The 16,412-nt window shown below is 39.2% G+C and overlaps 1 protein-coding gene across 3 annotated transcripts in view; it reads left to right on the top strand.

The window, feature by feature from the left end:
• LOC111169835 (uncharacterized) overlaps positions 1-15,837 on the top strand; it is a 29,174-nt gene extending 13,337 nt beyond the window's left edge. For all 3 annotated transcript variants that reach the window (XM_022564362.3, XM_089905034.1, XM_089905035.1), the window contains one exon: positions 13,694-15,837. In XM_022564362.3, coding sequence (XP_022420070.1) covers positions 13,694-15,258 — 1,565 coding nt within the window. In that variant the 3' untranslated portion in view covers positions 15,259-15,837. The remainder of the gene's footprint in view (positions 1-13,693) is intronic.
• Positions 15,838-16,412: the final 575 nt, after the last annotated feature.

The following is a 16,412-nucleotide window of genomic DNA, read 5'->3' on the forward strand; positions in this document are numbered from 1 at the left end:
TGTGGCTTAAAACAACAGAAATTTATTGTCTCACAGTTTTGCGGGACCATGCTCCCTCTGAAACTCCAGGTAGAATCCTTCCTTGCCTCTCCCTACCTTCTGGATGTGGCCAGTGGTCCTTGTTCCTTGGCTTGCAGCTGCATCACTCCAGTCTCTGCTTCTCTTGTCACTTGGTGTTCCCCTGGGGTATCTTGACATGGTCTTTCTGTGCTTGCCTGTGTCCAAATTTCCCTTTTATAAAGACACCAGTCATATTAGGACCTACCTTAATCACCTCATCTCAACTTGATTGAATCTGCAAAGTTACTATTACCAAATAAGGTCATATTCTAAGTTATTGGAAATTAGGACTTCAACATATCTTTTTTGGGTGATGCAGTTCAACCCATAATAAGGTAATAGATGAAACAGCATTAGTGATTGTTGATGCTGGCTTGGCAATTCATTGTACAATTCATTCTACTTTTGTACATGCTGAACATTTTCCATAATAAAAAGCTTTAAAAATCAGAATTACCAACAACAGAATTTCTAAAACAGCATTTCTCTTTTTCACCAACACAGGCATTCTGGAATACATTTACAGATGTGTAGTTCTGCCCCCATGGTGGTGTTGTGTGTAATTCTCAGCATATAGCTCCCTCAATTCTCTGACTCTAGAAAACCTTATGAGACTGCAAATGCTTGTGACATTTTTATAGGAATAATTTTGAATCTGACCACCTGTAGGATAAGGTGGGAAGGATATAGGTCTGGAAAGTTGGCTTGGGTTCAAAGATTTTGATGCTGCCTTTAGCCCTCACACTATCCCTCCATCTAATCTATGGCTAATCCTTTAAAATCCCATTTTAGACATTCCTTCCCCCAAATTCTGGTCACCACTTGTACACCTTCCCAGCTTGCACTTGCTACTATCTGAGGGTAGTTTGGATGTTGTTGTAAGCTCACATTTTCATCCATTTCTGTCTTGTGTTTTTGTTGTATAAATTATCACACTTCTCCTTTTTTGTCTCTAATGCCAAACTGGGAGCTCCTTAAAGAAGTTAACTGTTTCTTTTCATTACCAGATCTGGAATGTTTTGTGGATCACATGCCTAGGATAGAGGCTGACATATTGTAGGTGCTTTTTAAGTATTTGATGAATGAATTAAATAAGGAGCAGTCAATGCTTTTTGAAATAATAAGAGGAGTTCTATACAGTAAGAAGGTTAAATTCAGTGGGAAGTAATACTAGAAAGGTGAGAAACGGGTCAAAGGATCAAATTGAAGGTCAATAGCAATAGTCACTATTGAGTAAGGAGATCCTGAACTTGGATGTATTAATGATGGTGGTTAGAGACATCTTAGTGAAGAGATTCAAGGGAATTTGATGACTGACTAGACTTGGAATGCAGGGGAGAGAAGATTCTGAGATGAAACTAAGAATTCATGGCAAAGGAGCTGAAGAAGTTATATAATTCAGAACTCGGAAACACAAAAAAGAGCTTGAAAGGAATGCACTGGATTCGGATTTGAACAAGCTGAATTTGAAGAAAAATACTCAAATGAAGAGTCTAGCAGGCAGCTGGAAATACCTCTGTAAAGTGTTTTGAGGGTCAGGATAGTCATTCAGATAGGAGGTGTGGGAGTGGATGAAATCATCTAGGGAGAGAAGGTTGAAGAGAGACTCACAGAGTTTCATAAGCACCAAGGGAGGAGAATCTAGACCTAATGACAGGAACTAGTCAGGGTGGTGGTCATTGGCAAGATCACCTGGTCTCTAAACTTCTGACCTAAGTCATAACCTTGTTCATGAGTTAGCTCAGGCCCAGGCTTGATTCTGGGAGAGAGCAAAAGTTGAACTGCACTTCAGGAGACATATCTTAGACCTACAGAAAACTTTAAGCAGACCATAAAGAACAGTTAGGATGTCCATAATCCAGGACTCATGTCCCCTTCATTGGGAAACATGACTGTTTTAAGTTATTAGTCCCGTTCTGGACTAAGGCATTGGCACTTGAAGTAGAGTTGAGGTGAGTTTCACAGTATTGGTATGGACCCTTGTAGCTATAATTACTTCCATTAAAAAATGAAAACTCCCCATGTCCTGTTTCTCTATTCTCCTTTAAACAGAACTTTTCAAAAGCATTTCTATACTTGATGTCTCCATGTTCTCACCTCCCATTGTTTCTTCTGTGCACTCCAGTGGGGCTTTCTTCCTTACTATTCCATGAAAAGCAGTTATTAAATCCCAGACAGTCTCCATCTTGGCACAATCAGGGTTAAGTTTTTAATTCTTAAATTGTTTGACAAAGTTGATCATTGCCTCCTCACTGGAGTGCTTTCTTCCTTTGGCTTCTGGACCACCATACTCTTCTGCTTTTCTTCCTTTTCTTGCCCTCTAGTATTACAGTGCCTAAGTGACTTTTTCAGTTCTTAAGTTTTTTTTTTTTTTTTTTTTTTTTTTTGGCTGTGTTGGGTCTTTGTTGCTGCACGCAGGCTTTCTCTAGTTGCGGCAAGCGGGGGTTCTTTGTTGCGGCGCGCAGGCTTCTCATTGTGGTGGCTTCCCTTGTTGCGGAGCACGGGCTCCAGGTGCGCAGGCTCAGCAGTTGTGGCACACGGGCTTAGTTGCTCCTTAGAGCAACTAAGTTGATCTTCCTGGACCAGGACTCAAACCCATGTCCCCTGCATTGGCAGGCGGATTCTTAACCACTGCACCACCAGGGAAGCCCAGTTCTTCAGCTTTAAATAAAACTTACCTACTGATGACTCCTAAACACCTGAACGTAGCTTTAACCTTTTCCAGAATAATCTAAAAATATCTCCAAAATAATACATAAAACTGAATGTTTCAGTATCTTCTTCAGTGTCTCTTAAGGCATTTCAGCCATAACGAACATATCTGAAACAGAATAACCCCTGAGACTTGCCCTTTTCCTAGTCTTCTCCTTCTCAGTAGCTTGTGCCAGCATTCATCATTTTCAGGCTGGAAACCTAGGAGTGATCCCTAACTCTTTTATTCCCTCTCAGCACCCCACATACAGACCTCCAGCAATTTCAGTTCTGTTAGTATGTGATAAGGATGCAGTCACCATATACCTCTACCCCATTTCTCACCTACTTGACTACAGGAGCCTCCTAATCTTCCCTGCTCCCTGCTTCCACTTGTGCCCCAACAGTCTGTTCTCTACACAGTAGCCAACTTGAGTGAGCATGTAATTGCCTTGTGACTTCCCATGATATTTAGAATAAAATTCCAGAGTCCTTACATGACCTGTGAGGCCTTATCTGACTTGCCTCTACCTATTCCTCCAATGTTATTTACTATTTTCTCTTTTGCTCGCTGCACTCTAGCCACACAGCCTCTTTGCTGTTCCTCAGAAGTCACCACACTTTCGTGTTTGCTGTTTTCTTTGCCCAGGAAGCTCTTGCTTCACACATCCATATGGTTGTTTGTTTACTTATTGTCAGTCCATCCCTCCCTCATACACACACACACACACACACAATACACATACACAAAACCAAGGTATAAGCTCCTCAAAGACCGGAACTCTGTCTTACTTATCACATTCTCTGCATTCCCTAGAACATTACCTAGTCCATAGTAGGCAGTTAATAAATATTTGTGAATGGAAAGGATGTCTCCAGCATATGCAAAGATAACGAAATAAGATAAAAACATGTAGTGCTCCAGAAACTGCATGCAGTTCAGCATACCTGGCAAGAAACCAGGGTAGGGAGATGAGTACCGAGGTGAATGAAGGTCAGATCATGAAACACCTTGTTGACCATGTTAAGTACTCAGGACCTTACTTATATACAAATCATTGAAGATAAGTTGGAGGATCTTACAGAAGTTTGCAACATGGTAAGATGTGGATTTTAGAAAGATTACTGTGGCTACAGTGTAGAGACTAAATTGACAGCAAGATATGAGGTGGGGAGACTAGTTAGGAGACTACGGTGGAACAGTAAAGCATGAGAAACAGAGTACCATTTAGGTACCCGAGCCCAGTGCTCAGGGCTCTAGTAAAGTTGTTGGTTGTAAAACTGCAGTCTTTACATACAGACCTAAGGCAGGGTCTCTAACTTTGCCTTATAAACTACAATCCAAAATTTTGGAATCTTGCTATCTTCTTCCCGGCTCGTGTAGTAACCTAGAACCAGTGACTGATGTTCACAGGGAAAGTACTCCATTTTTACCACTGCCTCCCACACTTCTGCCCAAATAATGTTATTGAAATTTGGATCACTTAAGCAAGACTTAGATGGACAAGGAAATTGAAAGGTGTTGAACAGAAAATAAACTCCTCTTTCTGTTACAACAAATAGTAAAGATTAGAGAGCAGATAGGTTTTGTGATTGGCTAAGTGAAAAAGAGCTATTACACGAATGCACATTATGGGCTCTTCCAGAAGATGTGGTTCCTAATTTAATGAGTGATTTATTGATATTTATCTATATATGTATTTTAAAATGAGTGTTATTCTCACTTGCTCTGTTTGGCAAATATCAGTGCCTTAAAAAAAAATAGTAAAGATGGGTGCATATAAAATTAGAGAGGGTCGGGCTTTCCTGATGGCGCAGTGGTTGAGAGTCCGCCTGCCGATGCAGGGGACACGGGTTCGTGCCCCGGTCCAGGAAGATCCCACATGCCGCGGGGCGGCTGGGCCCGTGAGCCATGGCCGCTGAGCCTGCACGTCCGGAGTCTGTGCTCCGCAATGGGAGAGGCCACAACAGTGAGAGGCCCACGTACCGCAAAAAAAAAAAAAAAAAAAAATTAGAGACGGTGTGTAGAGTGGGGGAAAAAAACCCCAAACCCTAGGGAAAGCAATTTTTTAAAGTGGAAATAGAAAAAGTTACCCATGAAGGAAACTGAGAAGCTAACACTTGTAGAAGAAAAGAGAAAAGCAGAATATATTATGTTCACCAAGCAGAGAGAATCTGTATACAGGTGAGAAAGTGAATGTCAGATAGGAATCTCAAAATACAGTGAGTTGCAAAGGAGCCCTTTAAATGGTTACTCTAGCCCAGGAGAAAATGCCAAACTATATGTATACCTATTCCCTGACAGAATTTAATATTCAATGAATTGTGTCCTTACCCCATTTTAAAATTTATTGAATTTAATTCTGTTTTTTACCACCTTATCATGTTAGCCCTTTTTACCTTTTTATGTTCATTCTTGTCTTATTGATCTTTGACTCTTTTCTATGTCACTTGCATAGCATCTCCTGCTTGATGCATGAGCAAGGCTGCTTTCTTATCTTGCAACTTTTGGCTTCATGCCTACCTGTTGGCACCTCTGTAGATTAATTCAGTAATTACTTCCTGTTTGAACTGGCTCTGAAACCCTCCCATTGCTTGTATAATGTACTGTCCTGGAGGGCAACTTCTCATACAAGTGCTTGAATCGTGTGTGTGTGTGTGTGTGTGTGTGTGTGTGTGTGTGTATGAAATTAATATAAAAATAATTGAGATTATTTGACATTGTTCAAATTAGGTATATGTAAGTTATTAAGGAAGGTTAACAAAACAAACATTTTGTGTATAATTCAGATGCCATTAGGAGGATCTGTAGGTTAATAGGGCATGCTAATCTGCTTGCAGAGAACATTAGAGTAGAAAAGGAAAGTGAAAAATATTTAGATATAGATAAATATAATTACATGTATAGAATATATATATATATATATATATATATATTTTAACACTGGTGAGTGCCTATAATAAGAGAAATGCACTCTGGAAACTCAGTCAAGAAAGGACCCAGTTAACTTTTGAACTGAATCTGAAGGATACAAAGGAATTTGGCATGAGGGAAAAGGGATGAAGACTTTCCAGATTAGGAATGATTACAGAAAGAAGAAAAATGTCATGAAGAAAATTTAGGATTCTATCATGGGCTTTGGACTCTGATCCCAGGCTGCCTTTTCCAATTCATGGCTCCCCTTTGAATCCCTCTTCTCCATTTTCCATTAGCCAATTCTTCTGATCACTCTTACACTCACCCTCTTTAAATGGGTTTGTTTAATCTTTTCTCCACTCTGTTGTTCTCAAATCCTATTGATTGTTTCTCTGTACCACTTAAATCTCCTGAATTTTTCTTCTTACTATTTTTGGCCATATACCAAGACCTTATTTATTTTTATTTTTTAATATCTTTATTGGGGTATAATTGCTTTACAATGGTGTGTTAGTTTCTGCTTTATAACAAAGTGAATCAGTTATACATATACATATGTTCCCATATCTCTTCCCTCTTGCGTCTCCCTCCCTCCCACCCTCCCTACCCCACCCCTCCAGGCAGTCACAAAGGACCAAGCTGATCTCCCTGTGCTATACGGCTGCTTCCCACTAGCTACCTACCGTACGTTTGGTAGTGTATATATGTCCATGCCTCTCTCTCGCTTTGTCACAGCTTACCCTTCCCCCTCCCCATATCCTCAAGTCCATTCTCTAGTAGGTCTGTGTCTTTATTCCTATCTTACCCCTAGGTTCTTCATGACATTTTTTTTTCTTAAATGCCATATATATGTGTTAGCATACGGTATTTGTCTTTCTTTTTCTGACTTCACTATGTATGACAGAATCTAGGTCTATCCACCTCATTACAAATAGCTCAATTTCATTTCTTTTTATGGCTGAGTAATATTCCATTGTATATATGTGCCACATCTTCTTTATCCATTCATCCGATGATGGACACTTAGGTTGTTTCCATCTCTGGGCTGTTGTAAATAGAGCTTCAATGAACATTTTGGTACATGACTCTTTTTGAATTATGGGTTTCTCAGGGTATATGCCCAGTAGTGGGATTGCTGGGTCATATGGTAGTTCTATTTGTAGTTTTTTAAGGAACCTCCATACTGTTCTCCATAGTGGCTGAACCAATTCACATTCCCACCAGCAGTGCAAGAGTGTTCCCTTTTCTCCACATACTCTCCAGCATTTATTGTTTCTAGATTTTTTGATGATGGCCATTCTGACTGGTGTGAGATGATATCTCATTGTAGTTTTGATTTGCATTTCTCTAATGATTAATGATGTTTAGCATTCTTTCATGTGTTTGTTGGCAGTCTGTATATCTTCTTTGGAGAAATGTCTATTTAGGTTTTCTGCCCATTTTTGGATTGGGTTGTTTGTTTTTTTATTGAGCTGCATGAGCTGCTTGTAAATTTTGGAAATTAATCCTTTGTCAATTGCTTCATTTGCAAATATTTTCTCCCATTCTGAGGATTGTCTTTTGGTCTTGTTTATGGTTTCCTTTGCTGTGCAAAAGCTTTGAAGTTTCATTAGGTCCCATTTGTTTATTTTTGTTTTTATTTCCATTTCTGTAGGAGGTGGATCAGAAAGGATCTTGCTGTGATTTATGTCATAGAGTGTTCTGCCTATGTTTTCCTCTAAGAGTTTGATAGTTTCTGGCCTTACATTTAGGTCTTTAATCCATTTTGAGCTTATTTTTGTGTATGGTGTTAGGGAGTGATCTAATCTCATACTTTCACATGTACCTGTCCAGTTTTCCCAGCACCACTTATTGAAGAGGCTGTCCTTTCTCCACTGTACATTCCTGCCTCCTTTATCAAACATAAGGTGACCATATGTGTGTGGGTTTATCTCTGGGCTTTCTATCCTGTTCCATTGATCTATCTTTCTGTTTTTGTGCCAGTACCATATTGTCTTGATTACTGTAGCTTTGTAGTATAGTCTGAAGTCAGGGAGCCTGATTCCTCCAGCTGCGTTTTTCGTTCTCAAGATTGCTTTGGCTATTCGGGGTCTTTTGTGTTTCCATACAAATTGTGAAATTTTTAGTTCTAGTTCTGTGAAAAATGCCGGTGGTAGTTTGATAGGGATTGCATTGAATCTGTAGATTGCTTTGGGTAGTAGAGTCATTTTCACAATGTTGATTCTTCCCATCCAAGAACATGGTATGTCTCTCCATCTATTTGTATCATCTTTAATTTCTTTCATCAGTGTCTTATAATTTTCTGCATACAGGTCTTTTGTCTCCTTAGGTAGGTTTATTCCTAGATATTTTATTCTTTTTGTTGCAATGGTAAATGGAAGTATTTTCTTGATTTCACTTTCATATTTTTCATCATTAGTGTATAGGAATGCCAGAGATTTCTGTGCATTAATTTTGTATGCTGCAGCTTACCAAATTCATTGATTAGCTCTAGTAGTTGTCTGGTAGCATCTTTAGGATTCTCTATGTATAGTATCATTTCATCTGCAAACAGTGACAGCTTTACTTCTTCTTTTCCGATTTGGATTCCTTTCCTTTTCCTCTCTGATTGCTGTGGCTAAAACTTCCAAAACTATGTTGAATAAGAGTGGTGAGAGTGGGCAACCTAGTCTTGTTCCTGATCTTAGTGGAAATGCTTTCAGTTTTTCACCATTGAGGACAATGTTGGCTGTGGGCTTGTCATATATGGCCTTTATTATGTTGAGGAAAGTTCCCTCTATGCCTGGTTTCTGCAGGGTTTTTATCATAAATGGGTGTTGAATTTTGTCAAAAACTTTCTCTGCATCTATTGAGCTGATCATATGGTTTTTCTCCTTCAATTTGTTAATATGGTATATCACATTGATTGATTTGCGTGTATTGAAGAATCCTTGCATTCCTGGAATAAACCCCACTTGATCATGGTGTATGATCCTTTTAATGTGCTGTTGGATTCTGTTTGCTAGTATTTTGTTGAGGATTTTTGTATCTATGTTCATCAGTGATATTGGCCTGTAGTTTTCTTTCTTTGTGACATCCTTGTCTAGTTTTGATATCAACATGATGGTGGCCTCGTAGAATGAATTTGGGAGTGTTCCTCCCTCTGCTATATTTGGGAAGAGTTTGAGAAGGATAGGTATTAGCTCTTCTCTAAATGTTTGATAGAATTCGCCTGTGAAGCCATCTGGTCCTGGGCTTTTGTTTGTTGGAAGATTTTTAATCACAGTTTCAATTTCCTTGCTTGTGATTGGTCTGTTCATATTTTCTATTTCTTCCTGATTCAGTCTTGGCAGGTTGTGCATTTCTAAGAAGTTGTCCATTTCTTCCAGGTTGTCCATTTTATTGGCATAGAGTTGCTTGTAGTAATCTCTCATGATCTTTTGTATTTCTGCAGTGTCAGTTGTTCCCTTTTTTCATTTCTAATTCTATTGATTTGAGTGTTCTCCCTTTTTTTCTTGATGAGTCTGGCTAATGGTTTATCAATTTTGTTTATCTTATCAAAGAACCAGCTTTTAGTTTTATTGATCTTTGCTATCGTTTCCTTCATTTCTTTTTCAGTTATTTCTGATCTGATTTTTATGATTTCTTTCCTTCTGCTAACTTTGGGGTTTTTTTGTTCTTCTTTCTCTAATTGCTTTAGGCGCAAGGTAAGGTTGTTTATTCGAGATGTTTCCTGTTTCTTAAGGTGGGATTGTATTGCTATAAACTTCCCTCTTAACTGCTTTTGCTGCATCCCATAGGTTTTGGGTCGTTGTGTCTCCATTGTCATTTGTTTCTAGGTATTTTTTATTTCCTCTTTGATTTCTTCAGTGATCACTTTGTTATTAAGTAGTGTATTGTTTAGCCTCCATGTGTTTGTATTTTTTACAGATCTTTTCCTGTAATTGATATCTAGTCTCATAGCGTTGTGGTCGGAAAAGATACTTGATACAATTTCAATTTTGTTAAATTTACCAAGGCTTGATTTGTGTCCCAAGATATGATCTATCCTGGAGAATGTTCCATGAGCACTTGAGAAAAATGTGTATTCTTTTGTTTTTGGGTGGAGTGTCCTATAAATATCAATTAAGTCCATCTTGTTTAATGTATCATTTAAAGCTTGTGTTTCCTTATTTATTTTCATTTTGGATGATCTGTCCATTGGTGAAAGTGGGGTCTTAAAGTCCCCTACTATGAATGTGTTACTGTCGATTTCCCCTTTTATGGCTGTTAGTATTTGCCTTATGTACTGAGGTGCTCCTATGTTGGGTGCATAAACATTTACAATTGTTATATCTTCTTCTTGGATCAATCCCTTGATCAGTATGTAGTGTCCTTCTTTGTCTCTTCTAATAGTCTTTATTTTAAAGTCTATTTTGTCTGATATGAGAATTGCTATTCCAGCTTTCTTTTGGTTTCCATTTGCATGGAATATCTTTTTCCATCCCCTTACTTTCATTCTGTATTTGTCTCTAGGTCTGAAGTGGGTCTCTTGTAGGCAGCATATATATGGGTCTTGTTTTTGTATCCATTCAGCCAATCTGTGTCTTTTGGTGGGAGCATTTAGTCCATTTACATTTAAGGTAATTATCGATATGTATGTTCCTATTCCCATTTTCTTAATTGTTTTGGGTTTGTTATTGTAGGTCTTTTCCTTCTCTTGTGTTTCTTGCCTAGAGAAGCTCCTTTAGCATTTGTTGTAAAGCTGGTTTGGTGGTGCTGAACTCTCTCAACTTGTCTGTAAAGGTTTTAAGGTTTTAATTTTTTTTTAAGGTTTTAATTTCTCCATCAAATGTGAATGAGATCCTTGTTGGGTAGAGTAATCTTGGTTGCGGGTTTTTCTCCTTCATCACTTTAAATGTGTCCTGCCAGTCCCTTCTGGCTTGCAGAGTTTCTGCTGAAAGATCAGCTGGTAACCTTATAGGGATTCCATTGTGTGTTATTTGTTGTTTTTCCCTTGCTGCTTTTAATATGCTTTCTTTGTATTTAATTTTTGACAGTTTGATTAATATGTGTCTTGGCATATTTCTCCTTGGATTTATCCTGTATGGAACTCTGTGTGCTTCCTGGACTTGATTAACTATTTCCTTTCCCATATTAGGGAAGTTTTCAACTATAATCTCTTCAAATATTTTCTCAGTCCCTTTCTTTTTCTCTTCTTTTTCTGGAACCCCTATAATTCGAATGTTGGTGTGTTTAATGTTGTCCCAGAGGTCTCTGAGACTGTCCTCAGTTCTTTTCATTCCTTGTTGTTCTGCTCTGCAGTAGTTATTTCCACTATTTTATCTTCCAGGTCACTTAACCGTTCTTCTGCCTCAGTTATTCTGCTATTGATCCCATCTAGAGTATTTTTAATTTCATTTACTGTGTGTTCATTGTTGTTTCTTTCATTTTTAGTTCTTCTAGGTCCTTGTTAAATGTTTCTTGCATTTTGTCTATTCTATTTCCAAGATTTTGGATCATCTTTACTATGATTATTCTGAATTCTTTTTCAGGTAGACTGCCTATTTCCTCTTCATTTGTTAGGTTGGTGGGTTTTTTTCTTGCTCCTTCATCTTTTGTGTGTTTTTCTGTCTTCTCATTTTGCTTATCTTACTGTGTTTGGAGTCTCCATTTTGCAGGCTGCAGGTTCGTAGTTCCCATTGTTTTTGGTGTCTGTCCCCAGTGGCTAAGTTTGGTTCAGTGGGTTGTGTAGGCTTCCTGGTGGAGGGGACTAGTGCCTGTGTTCTGGTGGATGAGGCTGGATCTTGTCTGTCTGGTGGGCAGGTCCACGTCTGGTGGTGTGTTTTGGGGTGTCTGTGGACTTATTATGATTTTAGGCAGTCTCTCTGCTAATGGGTGGGGTTGTGTTGCTGTTTTGCTAGTTGTTTGGCATAGGTTTTCCAGCACTGTAGCTTGCTGGTCGTTGAGTGAAGCTGGGTGCTGGCATTGAGATGGAGGTCTCTGGGAGATTTTCGCCATTTGATATTATGTGGAGCTGGGAGGTCTCTTGTTGACCAGTGTCCTGAAGTTGGCTGTCCCACCTCAGAGGCACAGCAGTGACTCCTGGATGCAGCACCAAGAGCCTTTCATCCAGACGGCTCAGAATAAAAGGGAGAAAAAGTAGAGAGAAAGAATTAGTAGAAGTAGGAAGAAAGCAAGAAAGAAAGAAAGGAAGGAAGGAAGGAAGAAGAAAAGAAGGAAAGAAGGAAAGAAAGGGAGGGAGGAAGGAAGGAAGGAATGAGGGAAGAAAGGAAAAAAGAAAGAAGGTAAAGTAAAATGAAGTAAAATATAATAAAGTTATTAAATTAAAAAAATAATTATTAAGAAAAAAAATTTTTAAAACGAACAAAAAATACAGACGGATAGAACCTTAGGACAAATGGTGGAAGCAAAGTTATACAGACAAAATCTCATACAGAAGCATACACATACACACTCACAAAAAGAGGAAAAGGGGAAAAAATCATAAATCTTGCTCTCAAAGTCCACCTCCTCAATTTGGGATGTTTTGTTGTCTGAAGGAGGGCAGGAAGGAAAGAAAGAAGATAAAATAAAATAAAAGTTATTCAAATAAAAAATAATTATTAAAAAAAAAAAGAAAAAACAGATGGATAGAGCCCTGGGACAAATGGTAGAAATAAAGGTATACAGTCAAAATCTCACACAGAAGCATACACATACACACTCACAAAAAGAGGAAAAGGGGAAAAAATCATAAATCTTGCTCTCAAAGTCCACCTCCTCAATTTGGAATGATTCGTTGTCTATTCATGTATTCCACAGATGCAGGGTGCATCAAATTGATTGTGGAGCAGTAATCCACTGCTTCTGAGGCTGCTGGGAGAGATTTCCCTTTCTCTTCTTTTTTCTCACAGCTCCCAGGGGCTCAGCTTTGGATTTGGCCCCACCTCTGTGTGTAGGTCGCCAGAGGGCGTCTGTTTTTCGCTCAGACAGGATGGGGTTAAAGGAGCCGCTGATTCGGGGGCTCTGGCTCACTCAGGCCGGGGGGAGCGAGGGGCACGGAGTGTGGGGTGAGCCTGCGGCGGCAGAGGCCAGCGTGACGTTGCACCAGCCTGAGGCTCGCCGTGCGTTCTCCCGGGGAAGTTGTCCCTGGATCCCGGGAACCTTGCAGTGGCGGGCGGCACAGGCTCCCCAGAAGGGAGGTGTGGATAGTGACCTGTGCTTGCCCACAGGCTTCTTGGTGGCGGCAGCAGCAGCCTTAGCGTCTCCTGCCCATCTCTGGGGTCTGCGCTTTTAGCCGCGGCTCGCGCCCGTCTCTGGAGCTCCTTTAAGCAGCGCTCTTAATCCCCTCTCCTCGTGCACCAGGAAACAAAGAGGGAAGAAAAAGTCTCTTGCCTCTTCTGCAGCTCCAGACCTTTTCCCGGACTCCCTCCCGGGTAGCCGTGGTGCACTAACCCCTTGAGGCTGTGTTCACTCCGCCAACCCCAGTCCTCTCCCTGCGATCCGCCCAAGGCCCGAGCCTCAGCTCGCAGCCCTGCCCCGGCGGGTGAGCAGAGAAGCCTCTCGGGCTGGTGAGTCCTCTGTGCGGGAATATCCCTGCTTTGCCCTCCTCACCCCTGTTGCTGCACTCTCCTCCGTGGCGCCGAAGCTCCCCCCCTCCGCCACCCGCGGTCTCCAGCCGCGAAGGGGCTTCCTAGTGTGTGGAAACCTTTCCTCCTTCACAGCTCCCTCCCACTGGTGCAGGTCCCATTCCTATCCTTTTGTCTCTGTTTTTTCTTTTTTTCTTTTGCCCTACCCAGGTACGTGGGGGAGTTTCTTGCCTTTTGGGAGGTCTGAGGTCTGCCAGCATTCAGTAGGTGTTCTGTAGGAGTTGCTCCATGTGTAGATGTATTTCTGGTGTATCTGTGGGGAGGAAGGTTATCTCCGCGTCTTAGTTTTCTGCCATCTTCCCCTCGTCCCCCAAGACCTTATTTAAATACCATCAATATTCAGTCTATACATTTAGTCTCAGTAACCAAATGCTGTATCACATGAAACATCTCCAGTTTTTTCTGTCCCTTCCAGGATGGAAGAACAGTTATAAAACCACAAAGTCAACTCAAACACAAGGTTCTTCATTTCAGGAGATGATAATGAAAAGATCCAAAAGGAATGGACCCTGGGGCTTCAAATCAGAAAAACCCTGCAAATATGAAGACAGATTAGAGAAAAAGCAGAAGAAAAACCAAAGTGTTCAGATAGTTTCAGTCACTCACAAAAAAATCTTCACTGTAGAAAGAAAACATAAAAATACTGAATTTGGCCAAAACTTCAGCCTAAAGTCAGTCCTTGTTAGGCAACAGATGGTTCCCAGAGAAAAAACCCCACCAAAATGTGAAATACAAGGAAACACCTTCAAACAGAATTCCAATTTACTTAATCAACAAAAAATCAACACAGCCGGGAAACGTTATAAATGTAGTATGTGTGAGAAAACCTTCATTAATACTTCATCCCTTCGTAAACATGAGAAAAACCATAGTGGAGAGAAATTATTTAAATGTAAAGACTGTTCGAAAGCCTTTAACCAAAGTTCAGCTCTTATTCAACATCAAATAACTCATACTGGAGAGAAACCCTATATATGTAAAGAATGTGGGAAAGCTTTCACTCTCAGTACATCCCTTTATAAACACCTAAGAACACACACTGTGGAGAAATCCTATAGATGTAAGGAATGTGGTAAATCCTTCAGCAGAAGGTCAGGCCTTTTTATACATCAAAAAATCCATGCTGGAGAAAACCCCTATAAATATAATCCAGGTAGGAAGGCATCTAGTTGCAACACATCCCTTCCTGGATGTCAGAGAATGAATTCCAGAAAGAAGTCCTATTTATGTAATGAATGTGGCAATACCTTTAAGTCTAGTTCATCCCTTCGTTATCATCAGAGAATTCACACAGGAGAGAAACCTTTTAAATGTAGTGAATGTGGGAGAGCCTTCAGTCAGAGTGCATCTCTTATTCAACATGAAAGAATTCACACTGGAGAAAAGCCTTATAGATGTAATGAATGTGGAAAAGGTTTCACTTCTATTTCACGACTTAACAGACACCGAATAATTCATACTGGTGAGAAGTTTTATAATTGTAATGAATGTGGTAAAGCCTTAAGTTCCCACTCAACACTTATTATTCATGAAAGAATTCATACTGGAGAGAAACCATGTAAATGTAAAGTGTGTGGGAAAGCCTTCAGACAAAGTTCAGCTCTCATTCAACATCAGAGAATGCATACTGGAGAAAGACCCTATAAATGTAATGAGTGTGGGAAAACTTTCAGGTGTAACTCATCCCTTAGTAATCATCAGAGAATTCACACAGGAGAGAAACCATATCGATGTGAAGAATGTGGGATATCTTTTGGCCAAAGTTCAGCTCTTATTCAACATCGAAGGATTCATACAGGAGAGAAACCCTTCAAATGTAATACATGTGGGAAAACTTTTAGACAGAGCTCATCACGTATTGCCCATCAGAGAATTCATACTGGAGAGAAACCCTATGAATGTAATACATGTGGGAAACTTTTCAATCACAGGTCATCTCTTACTAATCATTATAAAATTCATATTGAAGAGAACCCCTAGAAAGTAGGTTTGCATGTGTGAAATTCTGAAACCAAAGCTCATCAGAATACATGAAAGTGATGTAATAAATGTAATGGATATGAAAAGCCATTCTATGATTTAGTCATCAAATAATAAATTCCAAGGATAAACCTATGTAATAGATAATGAGGAAAGTGGAAATTGTTCAGTCCTATCAGACACTTTATAATAACCTAAAATGAAGAATTCCTGACTGGAGACATTGACTTTGGGCATTTGTAAAATAATTGTTTTCTCTACAGCATCATATGCTGCATATCATATGTAATTGTTATAAACATCTGGGTGATGAAGGGAAGTGTGCACTGGATTTCCTGTTAAACTGTAAACTGTTAATACTTCTTAAAAAATAACTGACATTGTAATAGTATATAAAAGATGTGGTCAAAGAAATTATACATTTTTAGAGAAAAGGACCAAATAAAAGATTAAAATGAATTGTAAACTACCTCTCACTTTCTGGGGTTTGTCCTTTTCCTGACTTGATGCCAAACTTTGTGCATGGATTTCATTTAAAAATAGAAATAAAAGTGTTCTCTTCCTTTGTTCTTCTAGTAATTGCTGTGAATTGAAAATTTTCTACCCAATTTTTAATTCTGTTCTCAGAATTATTTTTTTTTGCTCTGAAGTCATTTATTATGAAATTATACATGCTATATACTGTGAGCTGTCATCTTAAGTATATTAAATGGAAAAATAAGTGATTTTCAAGTTTAAGGCTATTAAATGTATATTTAATATATATTATACATATATATTTAATAACATATATTCTAAATTCACAACAGAAGGGACTGTCAAAAGTAGTATAATGAATCTAGCATATGTGCCAAAATATTGAAAGGTACATCAATCACTTCATGAAATAAAGCGTATGTTTTTCCTACTTGGTGTTCTGTAGTGTCCAACAGTTTTAAGAAAACAAAAGGAGTAATTTATAAACAACTCAGTAGTTTGGTTGTTTGAGTCCCAGCTTTGGGGCAAGTACTATACTGCACACTGGGAATTTTAAGAAAAAAGTCACAGGCCTTCAAGAAACCATGAATGGAGGAAAAGGGATGGAGTTAAGAGACTATCAGATGAGTAAAGCAAATTATTATGTCACTGTATGTAAGTGTGGTTGTTTTAACAGG

The sequence above is a fragment of the Delphinapterus leucas genome, unplaced genomic scaffold, assembly GCF_059928025.1.
Source record: "Delphinapterus leucas isolate spDelLeu-1000000601 "Yukka" unplaced genomic scaffold, BTC_Dleu_Yukka2 spDelLeu_asBTCV2_sq25, whole genome shotgun sequence".
NCBI classification, from domain to species: Eukaryota; Metazoa; Chordata; class Mammalia; order Artiodactyla; family Monodontidae; genus Delphinapterus; species Delphinapterus leucas.